The following is a 22,019-nucleotide window of genomic DNA, read 5'->3' on the forward strand; positions in this document are numbered from 1 at the left end:
AGATAATCAATAATTTATTTTTTTGCTATAAGGCCTCTACAAGCGTGTACACTACCTACCTAGCGTGTACCTTAGGCCCGGTTTACATATTGATTAGTGTTTAGAATGAATTCATACATTTGCTACTAAACTTAAGTACAATCTCGGTCGATCGATGTTCGAAATGACATTGATATGTCACAGATTTCAATTGTTTGGTTGAGTTAAATGTAATGCCCGTGTTACAACAACGCTATATGCTACATTTAATTAGTTTTTAAACATAATTTTTTTTTTGTAAAAAAAGCAAAAAAAACTTTTTTTTCAAAATTAACCATGCCATTTAGTTCTCTTAAACGTACTTAACCATACCCCGAAGTTAACGGAATTCAATAAAAACACGGTGTATAATGATACCAAGGCTCGAATACCGACATTTTTAAAGTTTTCATTTGAGTGACATACAAATCACTCCACGACAAAGGTATTTATTTACCTAGACTACATAGAGTATTATATTCTTTGTTACCTAGCCGCCCGCGGTTCACTCCTATGCTTGTCTAATGAATCGTAAAAAAGAGTTTTAAAACGTTCACATTCTCAAGACAAGTTCCGAGCAAAACCGATATAGGTTTTCCGAGCCTTGAATAACACAAACCACACAAAGAGTAAGTTTTAACATCATTCTACAATGCCAGCAGTGCGGATCTTTTAATCGCATGGGATTTTTATAAAAAGAACGTAATTGCCATACATGACATGGGGTAATTGCCGCCTTCTTCTACTGTCAAGATCTGGTTGACCAAGTATAACAATGAAGAAACGAGGCTTTAAACTGTATATCTCGCTAATTGAATAACGATAAAGTGTCATTGACTTTCTTTATTTTTAGATCGGCATTAATGTTGACGATTGTCACTTTGGCTACGCCTCCTGGATTACTGGGGCCCGTTTCTCGAAAGCTTTTAACTTGTAATACGAGCGGATGTCACTTTTTGACAGCTTTTGTTATAAATGGACTTCCACTTGTCCAGACCAGGCGGTCATCTTATCTCAGAACTTGCTAATTTTATTTGATCTACTTACCAACATAGTACCCTAAGGCCTGGTACTCGGTGACCAGCTGCTGTTTCTGGTCGGAAGACATGCGCGCGAACACGGCGCCGCGCTCGATCACTCGCGCGACCTGCTGCGGGTAGTGCTCTCGTAATACCTGTACAGACAGGCGTGTCCAAATTTAAGAGCCAACAGGAGCTAAGATTTAAATATTTTAGGTAAATATACCCGTCTCGCTAACGGAAGCGGCTCCTAAAACTAGTGCGATAAGGACAAGGCGAAAAATCCTGCGTAAAAATCTCAAAAATCGAGGTTTCGTACTCGACTGTTTCCTCCTCCGAAACTTAACCAATCGTAACCAAATTTGGAAATCTAAATGATAATGACATCATCTGTGTCGGACCGTTTTGCTTTTTTGACTAATTGATATCAGTTTTGAATAGCACGCCTCTCATTGCGGCATAGTCAATTAGGCCATTTTGGCCATTTTTGAAGGGCTCTAGCGCCTTAAAAAACAAAAATATCAAAAAAAGCAAAACGGTCCGACACAGATATTGACAATATTAATCTGTGTTGAAAAAAATCATTACTCTAGCTTCAAAACCCACGGAGGAAACAGTCGAGTACGTTTGTATGGAGAAATAACCACTCCTGTTGGCTCTTAAGAGGCCGGTATCGATTTTAGTCGCAAAAATGTAAAATTGATAGATTTAAGCGATGAAATTGTGCACCTTTTGTTACGTAATAGAAATAACAAGTACTGGTATCTATTAGCACGTCTTCTTATCTTGCATTTGTACAGATCATTTTTTTGAAATATAACTCACTAAATTAGTAATGATTTTTTTTCTGATGGACGTTTAGGTAAACGCGCGTAAAGCACTGATTTGGACTGCTAAAAATGGTAATTTTGTATTACACATATCCTGTACTCCAACTTGCATAGACTACATTTTTGTTATATGATATTGAACAAGAGTAAATGAAAGTTAGACGAAATCAATTTTCACCAGAAATTACTTCAAAACAAGTGAATATTTTTCGTGAAAATCGACTTAATTTCAACGTAATTTTGATACTTAAACAATCTTAAACATTTTCTGAAACTGTTCTTATACATATTTTTTTATAATTTATAACTATAATTTTTTGATGAATTTTTAAAAACTGCCCCTTCTCGTCATATATTGCCGGTGACGCACGCTTGGGACCTGATTATTAAAAGGCAAGATGAGAAGACGTGTTAATAGAAACCAATACTTGTTATTTAGATATTACGTAACAAAAGGAGTACGAATTTCAACGACTAAATCTATCAATTTTACATTTTGGCTCTAAAATCGTTAACGGAGCCTTAACAATCAGTTTAAATACACAGGTGTCGGCTATCGAGGGCCATGCATAATGGGCAAGACGTCTGCTGCTGCTTGTAATTTATGTCGCTGTATCTTGAATGCCCGCAGGCCGGGATTTAGTACAATCCGTTGTCCGTAGAAAAATATAGAGGGAGCCTAATGCTTTGATCCGCAGCCAGGATAACCAAGTTTTTGCCTACACCAAAGATAATTTAAAATAGAGGCGGATTGTCAAATTAAATTATGTAGCCACATACTGCCATCTTTCGACAGCAGATTACAACTGTTAGAACACAATTTGACTTTTTATTCTTTCACTGATATGTGTTAATTTGCTAAATATTGAAATTAACGCCATCTACCCGACAGTAGGCCAAAGGTATGGTGCAATCTTATCGAGAGATGGCGTCATAACCTTTGGCCTACTGTGGAGTAGATCGCGTTAATTTCAATATTTAACAAATTAACACATATCAGTGAAAGAATAAGGGTCAAAGCCAAATGGCTTTCTAACAGTTTTAATGTGCTGTCGAAAGATGGCAGTAAATTTTCTGTGACTACATAATTTACCATGACAGTAAATCTCTATACACTCTATTCTCTTTGCCTACACGAATTTATCCAGTGTAGCCCTCTGGCATAGAGAAAAAAATACATAGAGTGCTCACTCCATACATCAGTTTTAGTACCAAAAAGACTATTAGCATCTAGCATCGAGTAGCGGAACTATCAGTACTGCTACTTGACAATAGATGTCGCCACCGACCGGAAAGTCTTATGCCGTTGAGATAAGACTTTCCGGTCGGTGCTACATCTATTGTCGAGTAGCAGTACTGATAGTTCCGCTACTCGATGCTAGATGTAGACACTGAAATTAATAGTCTGAACTGATGTATGGAGTGAGCACTCTATGTATTTTTTTCTCTATGCCTCTGGTCAAAACGTTTGGAGATCCCTGCTGTAGAAGTGTAATGAACTAACATCACACGTCATCATCTCACCTTCCACGTGTCTCCAGTCATGACCACCTTGTAGTTGGGGTCTTCAGACGGGGCCTCTGAATCTGTGAGGGCACTGCGAGAGGACCCTCGCCCGCTGTCTACGGAGCGCCACGATCTAGTCAGCGCAGTTCGTCTCCCTATAGGGGCCTGAGAAAATGATGATTTAATATTAATATCGTTAACATTTTCATCACCACATTGGACACAGAACGAGCGCAAAGCGCGAGCGAAGCATTTCCATTTTCAAATACATACAGGGTGGCCCATTTAGATCGGTCAGTATGGGAAAATTTGAAACTATAAGACATACGACGATCTCTTCTTAGGAACCATGTCATCGATATTAGTAACAAGAAAAACTGCATTCATACATTTAAATTTTTTTTATGTAAAATGTATTGAAAAAAATGGTGGCCATTTCGAAAACATACTAAAATAAATTAAAGGATATGAAAACAATGCATTTTATTCATTTCAGACATCATGTTTCATAGTAACATTTACTGCTTGAGACCTACACAATCGATATCTAAATAGAAATAATTTTAGATTTTTTTTTCATAACGTCCGGGTTCGATTCCCGAGCTGAGTACACATTTTTTTTAAATGTATGAATGCAGTTTTTCTTGTTACTAAAATCGATGACATGGTTCCTAAGAATAGATCTTCGTATGTCTTATAGTTTCAGATTTTCCCATACTGACCGATCTAAATGGGCCACCCTGTATACTTTCGTGCGTCTGTCTAGCTGTTCCCATGTACAGGTCGTATTTTTCAACCGATTTTAGCGAAATTTTGTGAACAAGTTTGATAATTTTAATAAGCAAAACATCCGTGACACACAGACATTAAATATATTGAAAACGGGTCACTCACGTATTTTAAGTCGAAAACGCCGGTCCGTCACCGTTAACGCAAGCTCCTGATGACCATACCCCGCAACGGAGCTAGCATAATCGTAGCATATGACAGTTTTGTGTCAGGGTTGGCGATTATGATGAACCATTTTGCTTTAACTTTATTGTATGTAAGATTAATAAAATTAATCGAGAACCTGGTTGACCCTCTTCCGATATAACCCGGTTTAATTAACTGTCAAGTAATGTAAATTAACAGGTCAATGTCAGTATTAGATGCGTTTCAATGTATCTGTTATTTTGTTTATAAAATCACGTTTTTTTTCGCATTTCTTTCAAATATTAACATGGAATTTTCATTGCTTGAAAATATTGGTGTGAAAACAAAGAAAAAATATGTTTCGTACTTTAGTTTATGCGCAGTAGTGATAACCCTGACGTACAACTGCTACAGATTTGCTATAATTTATTTATAGCTCGGTTGCGAGGTATGCTGATGACACTCCTCGTTACGGAGTGAAACATGTCGAGCGTTTTCGACTTAAAATAGTGAGTGACCCCGTTTTTAATATGTTTAATAAGTTTGATAATTATTTATTAAGCGCTGGTGGCCTAGCGGTAAGAGCGTGCGACTTGCAATCCGGAGGTCGCGGGTTCGAACCCCGGCTCGTACCAATGAGTTTTTCGGAACTTATGTACGAAATATCATTTGATATTTACCAGTCGCTTTTCGGTGAAGGAAAACATCGTGACCGGACTAATCCCAATACGGGCCTAGTTTACCCTCCGGGTTGGAAGGTCAGATGGCAGTCGCTTTCGTAGAAACTAGTGCCCACGCCGATTACTGGGATTAGTTGCCAAGCGGACCCCAGGCTCCCATGAGCCGTGGCAAAATGCCGGGACAACGCGAGGAAGATGATGATGAAGTTTGATAATTATTTGAAATTCAATTTAATTCATGATGTTACATCTCGTACCCCGTGCTTGGAGCTTTCGCAGCAGACGACAGGCACGTGGCCGCTGCTCTCCACGCAGAGGTGGACCACGCGCTCGCCCGGGACCAGGATACCGCACTCTTTGGCCACGCTCACCGCTGTGTGGATGTTATCCCCTGGACAAATGGAAAGAAAGAAAGAAATACATTTATTTTAACGCCACAACATGAATACAAAGAAAAAATAAATAAAAGCATGCAGACATAAAGGACATTTGGACGCTAAAATAGGATCCCCACTCAGCATAATGCCGCGGCAAACCGTGGCGCTGGTTTTCTGGACCTGACTTAATCTAAAAAAGTTGACGGCGACACGTACGCCAACGACACACAAATAAATTTACATTGATATTAAAAACACAAACATTATTATTTATATAACAAGGAAAATAGAAAATTAATATACAAGTAAAAAACCAGAATAAAAATAAAAAATAAAAAATAGAACAATTACATGACATAGACTACCGTCTTTTATAAAATTAATATAAAAACAAAAAAAAAATCGTAGTTAAGTTAAAAAAAAAATCTACTTCCGTACTTTTATTTGTCATTTAAAGGGTCGTGCACCTTTAAAACCCTACCTTATAGTTGTCAAGACACGTCTTTAGTCTATTCCCAAAAGCATTTGTGCATACACGCAGTATCTTTTTGGCACTTTTACGATACTTCGTGTAATGACCACTTAAAACATATTGAATAAAATACAGTGTTGCCAACCTTATTTTAAATGTCATCTCTGACATATAAGTGAACCATAGACATGTTATTTTTGCTACTTCTTGAATTAAAAATATTTGTTAAATTTACAATTTTATTTCAAAGTAAGTGCTTGGTCGTAGAAAAAGTATAGTATGCACTTGAATTTTTAGTCGCTATTGGCGACATGTTTCGGGCCCTTCGGGGGTCCTTCCTCAGGCACGAGTGCTCGCGGCGACTGCAACTCGAGCCTGAGGAAGGACCCCCGAATGGCCCGAAACATGTCGCCAATAGCGACTAAAATATTCAAATGAGTGAAACCGTTGTCGTCTAAACAGTTTAAAATATGTCTCACGAAAGTGTAATATCGATTATGTTGCTGTATTTTACAGAATTTGAAAATTTTCAGAACAAAAACTTCAAAAAATAATCGGAAAATAAACACCAGGTTATTCTGTTGTAGTAGTATGGAATTCTTTAAAAATGAGTGTTAAGAGGGAACGCGCATTAACACCACACACCACATACTCTCAGACGAGTCGTATGCGTGTTTTCCACCAACAAGGTATAGGTACTCGTAAGATAATATAATGCATATCAATAGTTTCAAATGGTTACCCCTTATTATATCACAAAACTAGCGTAACAACCTCAAGCGCTCTTGTAAAAGTTCAAGGCCGAAATAAAGCTAAAATTAAATAGTAATTGCGTAAGCGCATCGTTCTATCGTCCATTCGCCTCGCTGACGTCAACTGATAGCTAATTTTGGGCATTATTGTATAAGCATCGGTGGTTCAGTGGTAGAATGCTCGCCTGCCACGCGGGCGGCCCGGGTTCGATTCCCGGCCGATGCATGCTTTTTGATTTTTATATAATTTTGTAGAAATATGAAATTTTACCAGTACAGAGAAATAATAATTTTTGAGATACATATTATTAATATATTAAACTAATATGTTTTCTTCCTTACCCAAGGTTAGAGAAGGAAAAACCAATTTACCTAAAAGGAAATGTGGTTTTTAACACGTTAGTAAACGAAGTTTTTGGGTAGAATAGTTTGTGTTACAAGGGACCAAAATGATATATTTCCGTCCAGGGCGTACATTGAATCCTGAATGAAGCGATGGATTCTACAATAGAATCCCGAACGTATTGAGGGATTGTAAAGTAGAATCCTGAGCGTAATGAGGAAATAATTTTGATACCGTGTGACACATACTGCTTTTCACATCACTATGAGGAAAATAAAAAAATCTTAGTGTCGACACAATCTGATGCTTAAACAGATTATTTAAGCTAAAAAAATAAGGTGCAAAAAAATGTAAACATAGTGTGCTAGAACAGAAAAGTGTTACTTTGATAGGGAGGAAAAGTGCCACTTTGATCCCTCCTAGCAGGGAATAAAAAGCTCTTTTCTGAATAGAAGGTGTGAAAAGGTACATTGTCGGTAGTCAACACTTTAAACTTGACCAAAGCAATAGTTACCAGTAATCATGACGACCAGTATGTTGGCTTCCTTGAGCTCCCGGATGATGGGGGTTGTGGCCGGCTTAAGACGGTTCTCCATTATGACCAGCCCGAGAAATTCCAGCTCACATTCCACCTGTAAGTATATGAAACAAACGTGTTTTAGGGTTCCGTACCCAAAGGGTAAAAACGGGACCCTATTACTAAGACTTCGCTGTCCGTCCGTCCGTCTGTCACCAGGCTGTATCTCACGAACCGTGATAGCTAGACAGTTGAAATTTTCACAGATGATGTATTTCTGTTGCCGCTATAACAACAAATACTAAAAACAGAATAAAATAAAGATTTAAGTGAGGCTTCCATACAGCAAAGGTGATTTTTGACCGAAGTTAAGCAACGCCGGGCGGGGTCAGTACTTGGATGGGTGACCGTTTTTTTGCTTGTTTTGCTCTATTTTTTGTTGATGGTGCGGAACCCTCCGTGCGCGAGTCCGACTCGCACTTGGCCGGTTTTTTTGTACGGTCTTAAGTAACCACCTAAGATGCCATACTAATTCTATAGAAAAGTGGATACTTATGTTAGAGCACCAACTGTACCTATGTAGCTAGATGGAACCAAAAAATTTTTCATATTAAGGATTTATATTCACATAGAACCTTTCTGGGAATAAGAATGTAGCCTTAATCACGACAAACATAAAGACCAATCGATAGACACATTTATTAGTAGTTTTGATCATCATCATCATCATAATTTAAGAGCGTGGGTCTTGTCTGTGGAGTATGCGCCAGTATTCGCGGTCCTCGGCCAGGTTCTTTAGGTCCCTGTAAGACACGACATTTGCCTTTGTTAGTAGTTTTGATGCTAAAATGGAAAAAAAATAACACGAAATATCCACTTAGGTACAGTCAGCAGCAATACTTGCTATGCAGGCCAGTTGATCAGAATGATCTTGACGCGACGCCAAGGTAATGTTGAACACCTCGCCCGGTTAGCAACTTTTGCTGCTGACTGTACATACTTAAATAAACTGTAATTCATCCATTATTTCGGCTTTGACGCAGCGAGGTAAAAACAAATTAATTATGTTTTTTCTTTGAAATGTCATATAATGTAAACATTTTTCACAATGGCTGATTGCTCTTAGGACTGACTTCACTAACCACAATAGGTTTTTCTACTAGTCAAATCAGCTTCTTTTTTAAACCTTGCAAAACGATTTGCAATAGAGATTTGATTTGATTTGATTTGAGTTAAATATAATATGGAATTTATATGAAACATTATACAGTGACGTCACGGTCAACTCACCTACTTTTTATATTTCTATCCGATTTATTAAATATTTTTTGCAATTATACGCAACAGATCGGCGTCACTTATGCAGAGACTGTGTGGCAGTACCAATAGCATCCTGAAAACGTTGGCAGGTAAGGTAGTAAAGTAAGGCTCATGCACTGGAATGGACTGCATGTGGCAGCCACAGATGCTGAGAAGCAGGGATCGGATACCGGTATTTTTTGTATGGGAACGGAAACGGTATTTTTTCGTTCTTTGCTAATTACTTCATTTCTAATTGGGCAATCTAATAATACGAAGTCGTAACCTAAAAACACAACTGAGTCCTACATTTCGAGTATAAAATAATTCAAAAAATATGGTTATTTCTAGGTTTTTGCAAAAAACCGGTTCCGATCCCTGCTGAGAAGTGGTGCATTTAGGTTGCCTAATAGTTTAATAGTTATATTTATTGTTAGTACTTGTGATTGACGACCGGTCTGGCCTAGTGGGTAGTGACCCTGCCTGTGAAGCCGCGGTCCTGGGTTCGAATCCCAGTAAGGGCATTTATTTGTGCGATGAGCACAGATATTTGTTCCTGAGTCATGGTTGTTTTCTATGTATTTAAGTATTTGTATATTATATATATCGTTGTCTGAGTACCCACAACACAAGCCTAGAGCTTACCGTGGGGCTTAGTCAATTTGTGTAAAAATGTCCTCTAATATTTATTTATTTATTATTTATTATTGGATTTATTATTACTATTATTTTGTATTTTTAAATGACACTAACCTTAATTAATTTTAAGATTTGTTTGTTCTAAGTGCTAACATTTATGGATCTTAAAAATTCGAAATAAATTAATTGAATTAAATAGAACTTGTATTTAAAAATAATGTTCTTCTAATAATTATCTGACGCTTTATTTCATGCATGGTGTGAAATAATTTATTTTATACATAGTCAAATACCCTATGCTACGTTCTAGACCAGTGGTTCCTAACCTGGGGGTAATTACCCCCGTGGGGGTAAAACTGGTATTTTACGGGGGTAATAAGCTAATAAGCTAACCTAATATAACAATACAACAAACGTACACGTTTTATTTTTTTATTACCATTGGGAGGAGGGGTAAAATCAGGTTCCCTAGTTAGTCATAGGGGCGACCGGACTGAAAAGGTTAGGAACCACTGTTCTAGACTGATAAGTGATAACTAACCTCATCTCTGGTCATCTTCTGCAGCTCCCTATGTGTCTTCTCGAGCATCCGGGTGCCTACTGCGATCACGCGGTACCCTTTTTCCGCGTAGAAGTGGAGGATCTCATCCAGGTCTTCGGGTACTGAAACCAAAAACAGAGTTATAACTCTATAGGGTTCAAATTAAAGAAATCATTGTTCTGTTAAAAGGACCACGAAATCAGTATAGTTTTAGAAATTAAACAATCTTGACGTGTCTTTTTATAAACAAAATATTGGAAAACGCTTTAAAAAATTAGTTTATATTACTTCTGAAAGCAAAATAATGTAAAAGATCGTATATGATTTGTAATTCTAACATATTTTCTGTGACTTATTTTTCAATGGTGATTTTTAATAAAAAATACATGTCTATATCGCTTACCTTCGTTCTAATGCTAAATAAACGAACTATGCAGAGAAAAAAAATGACAATCAAAGTTAATCATCAAAAAACAAAAAGTAGGGACGTCGAAAATGTGTCAAAAATATAAAGATTACAAAATCGCTCTGATATTGACCTGAAATTTGTCTGCGGTCAACTATCTTTGCAGCAGACTAGAGGCGGACTACGCTATGTTTTCATGCCAAGTGCTACCTGAAGTATTGAGTTTATATTACTGGATACTAGCGACCCGCCCCGGCTTCGCACGGGTTACACAAAACCTTAACAAATTATACACCCAAACCTTCCTAAAAAATCACTCTATTGATAGGTGAAAACCGCATGAAAATCCATTCAGTAGTTTTCAAGTTGTCGCGAACATAAACACAAACAGACAGACGCGGCGGGGGACATTCTTACTGCCAAGTTTATGCAAAGTTAGCGTGGTCAGAGCCTAGGTATGTTTTTTTACTTGGCCTAGACATACCTGTCTCTTCCTTGGAGAGTGTACGGATCATTTCGGGCGCTCCCTTGCAGTACACCCTAAGGACATCTTCGCCCAATATTCTGGCCACTACCGAGGCACGTTGGAGCGACGACACGAACTGGTGTTGCTGCACTATTCCCACTTCTAGCGGCAGCTGAGAAAGAGAATAACCACTGTTCAGTAAAGGACTATCATTCTACAATGTACAAATAAATAAATATTTGGAAACAATCTCATACAATAGGGATGTTGACATGAATCGCGAATATATAATATGTTATGTTTTTACCATAGCAGGGAATATTAGAACGCGAAAAATCATATTTTGCAAGTGTAAATATGCGTAATAAATTAATTAAAAATAATCAAAAGTATTTAAAATAATGCCCAGTATCACGTGACTGCAAACGCCAATCGGAGCGCGTGACGTAATCACAGTGGAATCACCAAAGACAAGTTATAAAACCTGCCTAAGTGTCTACAGATTATCGTACCGAAACGCGATCTTGGTGCGGTGCGGCGCACGAATCGATAGTGTGTATGGTGGTGCGTTAAGGACGCAGCTATAAGTTAGAGCGAGAAAGAAGGTCGCTGTCCGATGCGGTAGTGTGTTAAGGCTTTAAAAGAATTGTCAGTTGCCATATAAAGAATTTAAAAAAAATACTGACAGCAGTTTGTTTAAAACGCCGTTACGTCATCAAGGTCACGTGACAGTTTGGAGCGTTTAGGCGCGAAATTTAAACACAAAACTTATTATACATGTTTTTTTATTCAAAATTAATGAATATATTTTTTTAATATTTTTTTTCTGTAATTATTACGTGTCTATCTACAAAATGAAACCAGTTCCAAAAAAATGTCAACATCCCTATTACACATCACCTTAGCTTCAAACTAAGCAAAGCCACAGAATAAATAATAGTACTAGGTACAGAAGACTTACTCTCTAACAAAACGCGTCTGTCACGATCAGCACAGATATGGCCGCTAGGTGGCGACAGCGCCACGCGCGGCTTATGCCTTTCCCCAAAATTGGGGCCGAACGGATTTACTTTTAGCTACCTGTAGCAAAGCGACGAAATCGCGCAGTGAGCCACGCCTGGCAAAGCTTGTACCTACTATGGGTTTCACTCTGCTGGCATCCACTTTATCTAGGAACAAAATACTAGCCACGATAAAAACTCGCTCGTCGGTAGGTACTACCTTCTCATACATATCCATTTTTTTATTTCATCATAAACTAGCGACCCGCCCCGGCTTCGCGCGGTTTAACAAATTACACATAAACCTTCCTCTTGAATCACTCTATCTATTAAAAAAAAGCGCATCAAAATCCGTTGCGTACAGACAGACAGACAGCGGGAAGCGACTTTGTTTTATACTATGTAGTGATATATATTTCTGTAAAATACCTACATTATGGCATAGAGAAAAAAATACATAGAGTGCTCACTCCATACATCAGTTCAGACTATTAATTTCAGTGTCTACATCTAGCATCGAATAGCGGAACTATCAGTACTGCTACTCGACAATAGATGTAGCACCGACCGGAAAGTCTTATCTCAACGGCATAAGACTTTCCGGTCGGTGGCGACATCTATTGTCAAGTAGCAGTACTGATAGTTCCGCTACTCGATGCTAGATGCTAATAGTCTTTTTGGTACTAAAACTGATGTATGGAGTGAGCACTCTATGTATTTTTTTCTCTATAATTATGGTAAAACGTATATAATAACAATCTTACATGGACATCGTCAACGTTGATATTAGCAGTTCTAGACGGTCGTACGATAGTTGGTGTCAGAAGCTCATAGTTGGTCGTCTCGGGCACTGCTGGCTCTTCCAATGTCCAACCGGTCGATTCGAACATCTGTAACACGATCAAAACTAGTTTAATAACATATACAAATACATGTTTCCTTGTTAGTTTTTAGGGTTCCCAAAGGGTCAAAATGGGACCCTATTACTAAGACTCCGCTGTCCGTCCGTCCGTCCGTCCGTCTGTCACCAGGCTGTATCTCACGAACCGTGATAGCTAGACAGTTGAAATTTTCACAGATGATGTATTTCTGTTGCCGCTATAACAACAAATACTAAAAACAGAATAAAATAAAGATTTAAGTGGGGCTCCCATACAACAAACGTGATTTTTGACCGAAGTTAAGGAACGTCGGGCGGGGTCAGTACTTGGATGGGTGACCGTTTTTTTGCTTGTTTTGCTCTATTTTTTGTTGATGGTGCGGAACCCTCCGTGCGCGAGTCCGACTCGCACTTGGCCGGTTTTTTTATTATTCTCTTTATTTATTTATCATCTTAAGTTAGGTTAATTTATAATATGGATATAAAAATAAAATACAAAAACACTTACAAAAACAATACAAAATACTTATAAACATATTATAAAAAAACCTAACCTAGGGTGCCGCCAGCAGCGGGGCAAGGCCCAAGCTGCCGGTGGTCAGGGCCGCAGAGAGAGGAACCGACGGACTATCCGCGCCGTGTCCAAGATCACCGCCTTCTGCATCTGGCCCTTGATCCAACCACCTAGCGAGAGTCTCTCAAGATGTTGGTCGAGACTCTTCGCTATTAGACCGTTCGCTGATACAACTATCGGGACAATGATCGTCGAATCAACATCCCACATGGCGGTTATCTCGTGAGCCAAGTCTAGGTACTTACTGGACTTGTCCTTCTCGGCTTTCACGAGATTCTCATCATGGGGGATGGTGATGTCAACGAGCACGGCCCGGCGTTGCGCTCGATCTATTATCACAATGTCAGGCTTATTGGCTACAATAGTCCTGTCAGTGATAATAGATCGATCCCAATAGAGCGTGGCACGGCCATTCTCGAGAACCGGCACAGGTGAATACTTTTTTTTATTATTATTATTTTATTTGATACACTAGCAGCTCTTGGAGCTGATGCGTGTATATCGAAGCACTTATTTTATTTTATTTTGCACTTTTTAAAGTTCTAAAATGTGTATCCAGTCTATTTTTGAAAGTGTTGACCGATGGTGCACTAACAACAGTTTCTGCTAGAGAGTTCCACACATTTACCACACGATTCGGTAAGAAGTGTTTTCTAGGATTACTAGCACACGGAGGTTTGACAAGTTTTTTGGAGTGTCCTCTTAACCTTACATTCTGGCTTGATGTGTATAGGTCTATAATATTAGGAACATTGTAGTGTCCAGACAAGATTTTGTAATTGTGGGTTAATCAACTTTCTCTTGTCACACGTTGCTATGGTTACGGTCTCCTGAGTCACTCTTAAAATTCTAGGTTTTTCGTATTTCAATGAACCAAACTTGCATTTTATGGTAGTTATAAGACCTTTCCATAATAGGACATCTACTGAGCATGTTAGCAGAACATGGTACAGCAGTTTTTCTAATCTATGCTACTATTGTCTCCTCGCTGATGGGACAGAATAACAGTAAAAAATCGTTGATTGACCCTTATACTAAATAAACAAAGGAAACGAACACTCATAATGATTTAACCCATTGTCCGCCAAAAACGTTAACTGACGCGCGCGATATACAGTCCAATATCAACCTTCGTGCATTACGACAAAGTTCACCATTGGCGTAGCATTCAGAGATAAGAAGCGAAAGACTGACGACCTACTAAAAGTGATTGCATTTTTTATGTCCTCGAAGTCAGGCGGCTTAGCTGAGACATAGAGAAAAAAATACATAGATTGCTCACTCCATACAACAGTTTTAGTACCAAAAAGACTATTAGCATCTAGCATCTAGTAGCGGAACTATTAGTACTGCTACTTGACAATAGATGTAGCACCGACCGGAAAGTCTTATGCTGTTGAGATAATACTTTCCGGTCGGTGCTACATCTATTGTCAAATAGCAGTACTGATAGTTCCGCTACTCGATGCTAGATGTAGACACTGAAATGAATAGTCTGAACTGATGTATGGAGTGAGCACTCTTGTCTTACTATATTTCTCTATGGCTGAGATGACGATCGCTATCGCTTCGCCATCGAATCGCTTTGTCTCTATCACTCTTCCATATTAGTGTGACAGTGACAGTTGCGTTTCGTTCGCTACGTAGCGTTAGCTATTGGCATGTTGTCTACGGGGCCAGGTATAGATTTAAGAGGATGAGAAGATGCTGTAAATTACTAATTTCTCGCCGATAGCCGTAGGTCGGACAGAGATTTAAAAATGCATAGGCATTTAGACATTTACACCTCTAAATAATTTTAGATTATAGTTTTTGTGTCTTTGTGTTTTTATTTTTTGTAATTTGACATTTAGAGACTTTATACATCTCTATGTAATACTTTAGTTTGATTTGATATTTCGCCGCTATATTTACTCAACCTCGTATCTGCAACACTCATTTGATGACAAAAACACCCGTATTCCGAATTAAAGAAAAGCGACATTTCCATCAAATGATTGTTGCAGATATGAGGTTGAGTAAGTATAGCGCCGATTTGCGGCTTAGATCTATTTTATGTTATGTATGTAAATTGCATGTTGACGTGTAAAAGTGCCCTTGTGGCCTATTTGCTGAATAAATGTTGATGTCTGTATAGCACCTTAAGCTTGAGGTCGTGCAGGTCGTTCAGTCGCGGGTCTCGTCCACTGGTTCTTGTACCGCCGGCGGTACGCGCCGTGTAGGTTCTGTCTGAAGTCTGTACCTTAAGGTCGAGCGGGTCCCCGGCTAGTTCCCCGTGGAGTAGGGTGAGGCTGTGACAGGCCGCCATGCCGAGTTTGAGGTCGTGCAGGTCGTTAAGTTGCCGCGGGTCTCGCACGGGTCGTGATAGACGGGGCGGGGTGACGGCCGCGCTGACGGGGATGGCACCCCACATGTCAAGCCCATCCTCCGTTAGGGTTCCGGTCTGTAATAAGATAAAGATAGTTTATTCAAGTAGGCATAATTACAATGAGCATCACTGACAATCCAACCTCTAGACTGAGCTTCAGCCAATTCTTTCATGAAACCGATGCTGCCAAAAATACGGGGGTGCGGGGGGACGAGGTGAGCGAATCCTGTGCCGTGATTGGTCCGTTCAAAGACACGGACCAATCACGGCACGGGATTGACTCGAAGATGGAGTAACGCTACCGTATGTGTGGCAGAGGGGGTAGCGCCACTATGCTATGTCTAGAGGTTGGATTGTCTGTGATGAGCATGAACGTCAAATAAAGCTACACCGGCTCCAACCCTACACCTCTGCCCTGAGATTTAAATCCCCCCTCAATTGAGGAGGGTATCCCAATATGGGACCGGCAACAAACTCGGCGGGACTCATTTAAAAAAAAATTATATCTTATAATTAACATGCATTAAAAGAAAATTAAGGGAAAAAAAATACTGTACTAAATACCGGACTAAATAATGAAGTTATTATTTAGTTCCGATAGTTATTTAGCCTTTTGATCGCTAAGACGTCAACTGACGCGCACGGCTACAGGCCAATATCAATATATGCATTTCGATAAGGTTCAAAATGACGCGCCGCACATAATAGGCGTACAAAGGATTGTGATTGGTTCTTTCAAGTTAAGATAAAGTTCAAGAAAATAAATAGTATACAAATATAAATAATATTATTTTATTTTAAGGTAGGTAATTAAATCCTTACATAATTCTATTTATTCCACGAGGATGTGGAATTGAAAATTAATTTCATAAAGTGGACAGAAAAACCTTAAAACGAAATACAATGTGAGTAATTTTGACATAATTATATAGGATTTCGTTGTTTCATCTCCGGGTATATCTTTTCTATAATATTATTATTAGTTTTGTCTGCAAAGAGAAGCCTAGTACAAAATAAAAACTATAATAAGGCATTTGTATAAAAAGTCGAGGAAGATACATGTTTTTTTAAACAGTATTAATAGTCCTGGTGCACGGGTGTTTCAACATACCTTATCAAAACATATACAGTCCAGTGACCCGCTCACATTGACCGCTCTTGTATTAAGGCAGGCCACACGCGCGCGCTTAAGCCGCGACACCGCGTAAAGCCGGCCTACTGTCATGGCGGCAGGTAGCGCCGGAGGCACCACTATGGTTATTATATCGAGAGCTTTAATCGCAATGTCGCCGGGAGTTAAGTGACGATAGGCCTGGAAATAATACAAAAATGTTCAGTTTTGATCGGTTTTTAGACTTCATTTGAGGATATGTAAGTAAGATTAGTTTGTCTTCACCAAAGAGCAAAATGTGAATGGAAAACTAAAATCCAAAAAAAAAAGTAAGCAAGCAAGTAAAAAATATTAAAACGAGGCAATTCAAATTTCGTAAATAATATTAAGACACCTGACGTCGAAACTATGTTTCCCTTATCAAAATATGTAAGTATAGAATATAATAAAATAAGTAGTTTTTTTTATAATAAATACCTTTAAACGAGCAATTCTTGTTTATTTACTTATATTATATAGTAAATTTCATCGAAATCGTTAGAGCTATTTCCGAGATCCCTGAAATATATATATATATATATATATATAATATATGGGAGTTTTCGGGGGCGAAAAATCGATCTAGCTAGGTCTCATCTCATCTCTGGGAAAACGCGCATTTTTGAGTTTTGATATGTTTTCCGAGCAAAGCTCGGTCTCCCAGATATTAGTTTTTTATTCGTAAACACACAGACAATAGATATAATTACATAACAAGAACATAGCGAAAATAAAATGTCACGAAATGGCCCCATCTCAGCATGTTCCTGACGACAATATAGGCATGATGGTACAGGTCCATCATATTAATTAAAAAAACAGGCCAAGTGCGAGTCGGACTCGCGTTCCAAGGATTAGATTTTCCTGTCATCTATAGGTAAAGATCTATTATGTGTATTTAAAAGAAAAACTCCCAGTAGTTTCGGAGATACAGACTATAAAGAGCCTGGTCATTTTTTGCCTATTTTCTTGAATAACTGCTAAACTATTTATCTTAAAATTATAAAAAATATATATTTCAGGTTCTTACAATGAGCTCTTTCATTTGATATGTAACACGATATATGTAGTTTGAAAAACTTCATTTTTAATTTTCTCATTTACCCCCAAGAAATGGCCTCCATATTTAAAATTCATTTAATTACGTTACACGTCCGTCTTTGGGTCACAAACTTGCATATGTGTGCCAAATTTCAACTTAATTGGTCCAGTAGTTTCGGAGAAAATAGGCTGTAACCTATCCTATAATTCCGTTTTTTCCTTTTGAGGTACGGAACCCTAAAAAGGTTCAACTCACCTTTAGAGCAATAGTATAAGCCAGTCCTAACAAAGCAATGACCGCCAATATTATAATAAACTTGTACGAGTCCCGGTCGAACTTGAAGTCAGCCGGAGTGGGGTACAGGATACTGCGGACCAGCTGACCCTTGCTCGTGTTATACCCAGTCCGCAGAACCAATGCTCTGAAATATAATGTTTAGAGTATTTAACCCTTAAATGCATAGTGATGCATTTATACACACAACATAAACATCAAATGTTATGCATTATTAAACAAATTCTATTTGTTCTTGTATATTATTTCAATAGTAAAACTAATAAATATTCCGAATTATTACAAAATTTACGCAGTATTTTAATTTATAAAAGTTACATTTGTTTATAGACGAAATGTCGGAAAACTTGGAAAAACCTGGAAGTTGATGATTTTTAGTATGTGATTTTGGGCAGATTTTTCGGGGTTTGTAATTATTTTATATTTACAAATTTTATCATAGGAACATCACAAATAGTGTACCTTTCTGTTGGCAGTTAAGATTTTTCCTATACCCCTTACTAATAGCTATATATTTCCAAAAATATGATTTAGACTATGCAACTTTTAACACTGATTTCCCAGTGAAAATCGATGATATATTTTTTTTTACTATTTTTCCTAGAAACGGTAAACAATTATGTGATATATATATTAATTTCGGGCAAAACGAAAAAATCATGTATTTAAGGGTTAAGAGTAGAAAAAATGTAAATGCTAAGTCTAAAATAAGTTTTTGGCAAAAATTTAATTTTTGGTACAAGCTTTTATCGCTGACTGTACTTTTCTTACGACAGACAACTAATACTCATCGAGACAATTCTAAAGACACCTAACACAATTAGGTTGCGTTGTTTCATCACAGAGTTCCTATGGCCACCTCCTGTCTCCATGATCAGAATTAGCTCGATGGTACCATAATATTGCATTGTCACCCGACTTACATGTGTATGCAAAATTTCAGCTCAATCGGAAACCGGGAAGTGGATCAAATTTAACTTGCAAGATTTGATTACAGACCGACAACGGGACAGGACTAAATAAAAGCTTGTAAAAATCGTATCTCCTCAAAGAATGATTTTGGACAATACAAGATTTTTTTTTAATGATATAGGACGCAAATGTGCAGACTAATCGCCTGATGGTAACCGATTACCATCGCCCGTGGACCCTTGCAGGACCAGAAGGGTTGTAAGTGCGCTGTAAGTGGTAACATATGTCAACTTCGAAATATGTTTGCACCAAGTTTCGTTCGCCGAATTTGACCGAACGCGGTTTTTCAAAAACCGTAAAATATTCCAAACTTTTTAAAATACCATTGGATTAAAGTCTATTTTTTTATTCGGTAGACTAAAATGACATTTCATAGTATGAACATCATGTGTCATTTCATACTATGAAATGTCATTTTAGTCTACCGAATAAAAAAATAGACTTTAGGTTAGCTTAGATTAGATTGATGAACGTTTTAAAATATCAACGGTTTTCTGAAAGAAAAAGCGTTCGGTCAAATTAAAATTCGGCAAACATATTTCGAAGTTGAGATAAGTAACCATAAATATCTTCGTTTCGTATTAAACGAAATTAAAATTCTTCTTTTTGTAATAATTTCTACAGTTTCTTCGTTAATTCTAAACAAAACTTTCTATATATGTAACATGTAAGTATATTATGCTTACCTAACGGGCTCATTATTGTAATATCTCGTCTGAATAACGCGTGTCCCGCAGAACAGTACGCTGGACGCATGTTCCTTGAAGTGGAATGGCTTGTCGACGCGTAGCAACGCAGTTTTCGTTACGGGCACAGATTCACCTAAAAATGGGTTGGTTACAACAGGTACTCTTTTAGAACTATAAGCGGGCGAGGTGTTCAAAATTACCTTGACGCGCTTTTATTCTCTTGACTTTATTGTTATAAAGTCGCGTCAAGATCATTTTGTACACCTCGTCCGCTTAGCAACTATTGCTGCTGACTGTACATATGGAAAGTTTATGCGAACATTTCACTGGCATATGTTTGTATATAGTGTGGTTATGTTTACCCGTGAGCATGCTCTCGTTGACTATAGCGGAGCCGGCTAAGAGTACGCAGTCGCTCAGCATGACGCAGCCGTGCGCGGGCAGCGTGATGACGTCACCGGGCGCCACGGCGCGAGAGTCCACCTCGTGTCCCGAGAGCAACTGCACGGTGAACATGTTTCATACACTTGTGAACATGTTTGTATATAGTGTGGTTATGTTTACCAGTGAGCATGCTCTCGTTGACGATAGCGGAGCCGGCTAAGAGTACGCAGTCGCTCAGCATGACGCAGCCGTGCGCGGGCAGCGTGATGACGTCACCGGGCGCCACGGCGCGAGAGTCCACCTCGTGTCCCGAGAGCAACTGCACGGTGAACATGTTTCATACACTTGTGAACATGTTTGTATATAGTGTGGTTATGTTTACCAGTGAGCATGCTCTCGTTGACGATAGCGGAGCCGGCTAAGAGTACGCAGTCGCTCAGCATGACGCAGCCGTGCGCGGGCAGCGTGATGACGTCACCGGGCGCCACGGCGCGAGAGTCCACCTCGTGTCCCGAGAGCAACTGCACGGTGAACATGTTTCATACACTTGTGAACATGTTTGTATATAGTGTGGTTATGTTTACCAGTGAGCATGCTCTCGTTGACGATAGCGGAGCCGGCTAAGAGTACGCAGTCGCTCAGCATGACGCAGCCGTGCGCGGGCAGCGTGATGACGTCACCGGGCGCCACGGCGCGAGAGTCCACCTCGTGTCCCGAGAGCAACTGCACGGTGAACATGTTTCATACACTTGTGAACATGTTTGTATATAGTGTGGTTATGTTTACCAGTGAGCATGCTCTCGTTGACGATAGCGGAGCCGGCTAAGAGTACGCAGTCGCTCAGCATGACGCAGCCGTGCGCGGGCAGCGTGATGACGTCACCGGGCGCCACGGCGCGAGAGTCCACCTCGTGTCCCGAGAGCAACTGCACGGACGCGTGCGCCTCCACGGTGGCGCGGAGGCTTTGCTGGTTCTGAACACGGGAGAAAAGTAAAATTCAATCACAATAAAATCTCTTATAGCAGGAAATTTGCGTTTTTAAGCAGCGAAGCCACATTACATCAATAGGGTATTTGGCTACTAGTAAAATCAGTTTCTTTTTTCAAACTGTCAAAACGATTTTGCTACTTTGGAATTTATATGAAACACATTAGCATGTGACGTCACAATCAAATTACCTACTATTTATAGTTGTATACGGGTTTTAAAATAGAACTTGCGTCTAAAAGTAACTGCTGTCTACGTTTCTCTATTAATTTTTTGGCGCTTTATTTCACGCATGGCGTAAAATAATTTATTTTAAATACTGTCAAATGTCCTATTTTGGATATTTGACAGTAACCTATAATTAATTCTTACCTTCGAATTTAAACTGTTCTGAGACATACTAACATTGAATAATCTTACGCTGCTCGCACTGTTAGTGCTTGAGAAAGGAGACCTAGGCTCTCCGAAACATGTCACGTGAGTGACTTAAAACAAGTGAGTCTAAACCGTAAAATTATTCAACTATAATTACCTTCTTAGTCTGTATGACAGATGTGGCCACACCAAACGTAGACATGAGCACCACCGCCCCGCAGTAATAGTAGTAAGGCTCGGCCAGCCACACGGCTATAGTGAACAGTTGGAATACGTAAAAAGGATTGACAACTTCTAGAAGCACGAGCGTCATGATGCTTTGGACTGGGACTTTGATCTCGTTTAAACCGTAGATGTTTAACCTGTAACAAAAAAATAAATATATATGGTCAAGCAGATCTTGTCAGTAGAAAAAGGCGGCAAATTTGAAAAGTGTAGGCGCGAAGGGATATCGTCCCATAGAAAATTTGAATTTCGCGCCTTTTTCTACTGACAAGATTCGGTTGACAATCTATATAATATT

At 38.9% G+C, this 22,019-nt stretch overlaps 1 protein-coding gene and 1 non-coding gene across 2 annotated transcripts in view; one reads left to right on the forward strand and one right to left on the reverse strand.

Annotated features, from left to right (window-relative positions):
• LOC134658320 (polyamine-transporting ATPase 13A3) overlaps positions 1–22,019 on the reverse strand; it is a 51,296-nt gene that overhangs the window by 1,274 nt on the left and 28,003 nt on the right. The window contains exons 6-18 of the mRNA XM_063513951.1: positions 21,654–21,858; positions 20,921–21,107; positions 19,748–19,883; positions 18,051–18,216; positions 16,715–16,915; positions 15,478–15,678; positions 12,546–12,671; positions 10,799–10,952; positions 9,909–10,030; positions 7,427–7,544; positions 5,226–5,359; positions 3,392–3,538; positions 1,066–1,192 (exon numbers count right to left, since the gene is read on the reverse strand). Coding sequence (XP_063370021.1) covers positions 1,066–1,192; positions 3,392–3,538; positions 5,226–5,359; positions 7,427–7,544; positions 9,909–10,030; positions 10,799–10,952; positions 12,546–12,671; positions 15,478–15,678; positions 16,715–16,915; positions 18,051–18,216; positions 19,748–19,883; positions 20,921–21,107; positions 21,654–21,858 — 2,024 coding nt within the window. The remainder of the gene's footprint in view (positions 1–1,065; positions 1,193–3,391; positions 3,539–5,225; positions 5,360–7,426; positions 7,545–9,908; positions 10,031–10,798; positions 10,953–12,545; positions 12,672–15,477; positions 15,679–16,714; positions 16,916–18,050; positions 18,217–19,747; positions 19,884–20,920; positions 21,108–21,653; positions 21,859–22,019) is intronic.
• Positions 6,725–6,795, forward strand: Trnag-gcc (transfer RNA glycine (anticodon GCC)). Its single transcript has one exon. It is a non-coding gene; the product is annotated as a tRNA-Gly (tRNA).

Source organism: Cydia amplana, chromosome 22 (assembly GCF_948474715.1).
Source record: "Cydia amplana chromosome 22, ilCydAmpl1.1, whole genome shotgun sequence".
NCBI lineage: Eukaryota > Metazoa > Arthropoda > Insecta > Lepidoptera > Tortricidae > Cydia > Cydia amplana.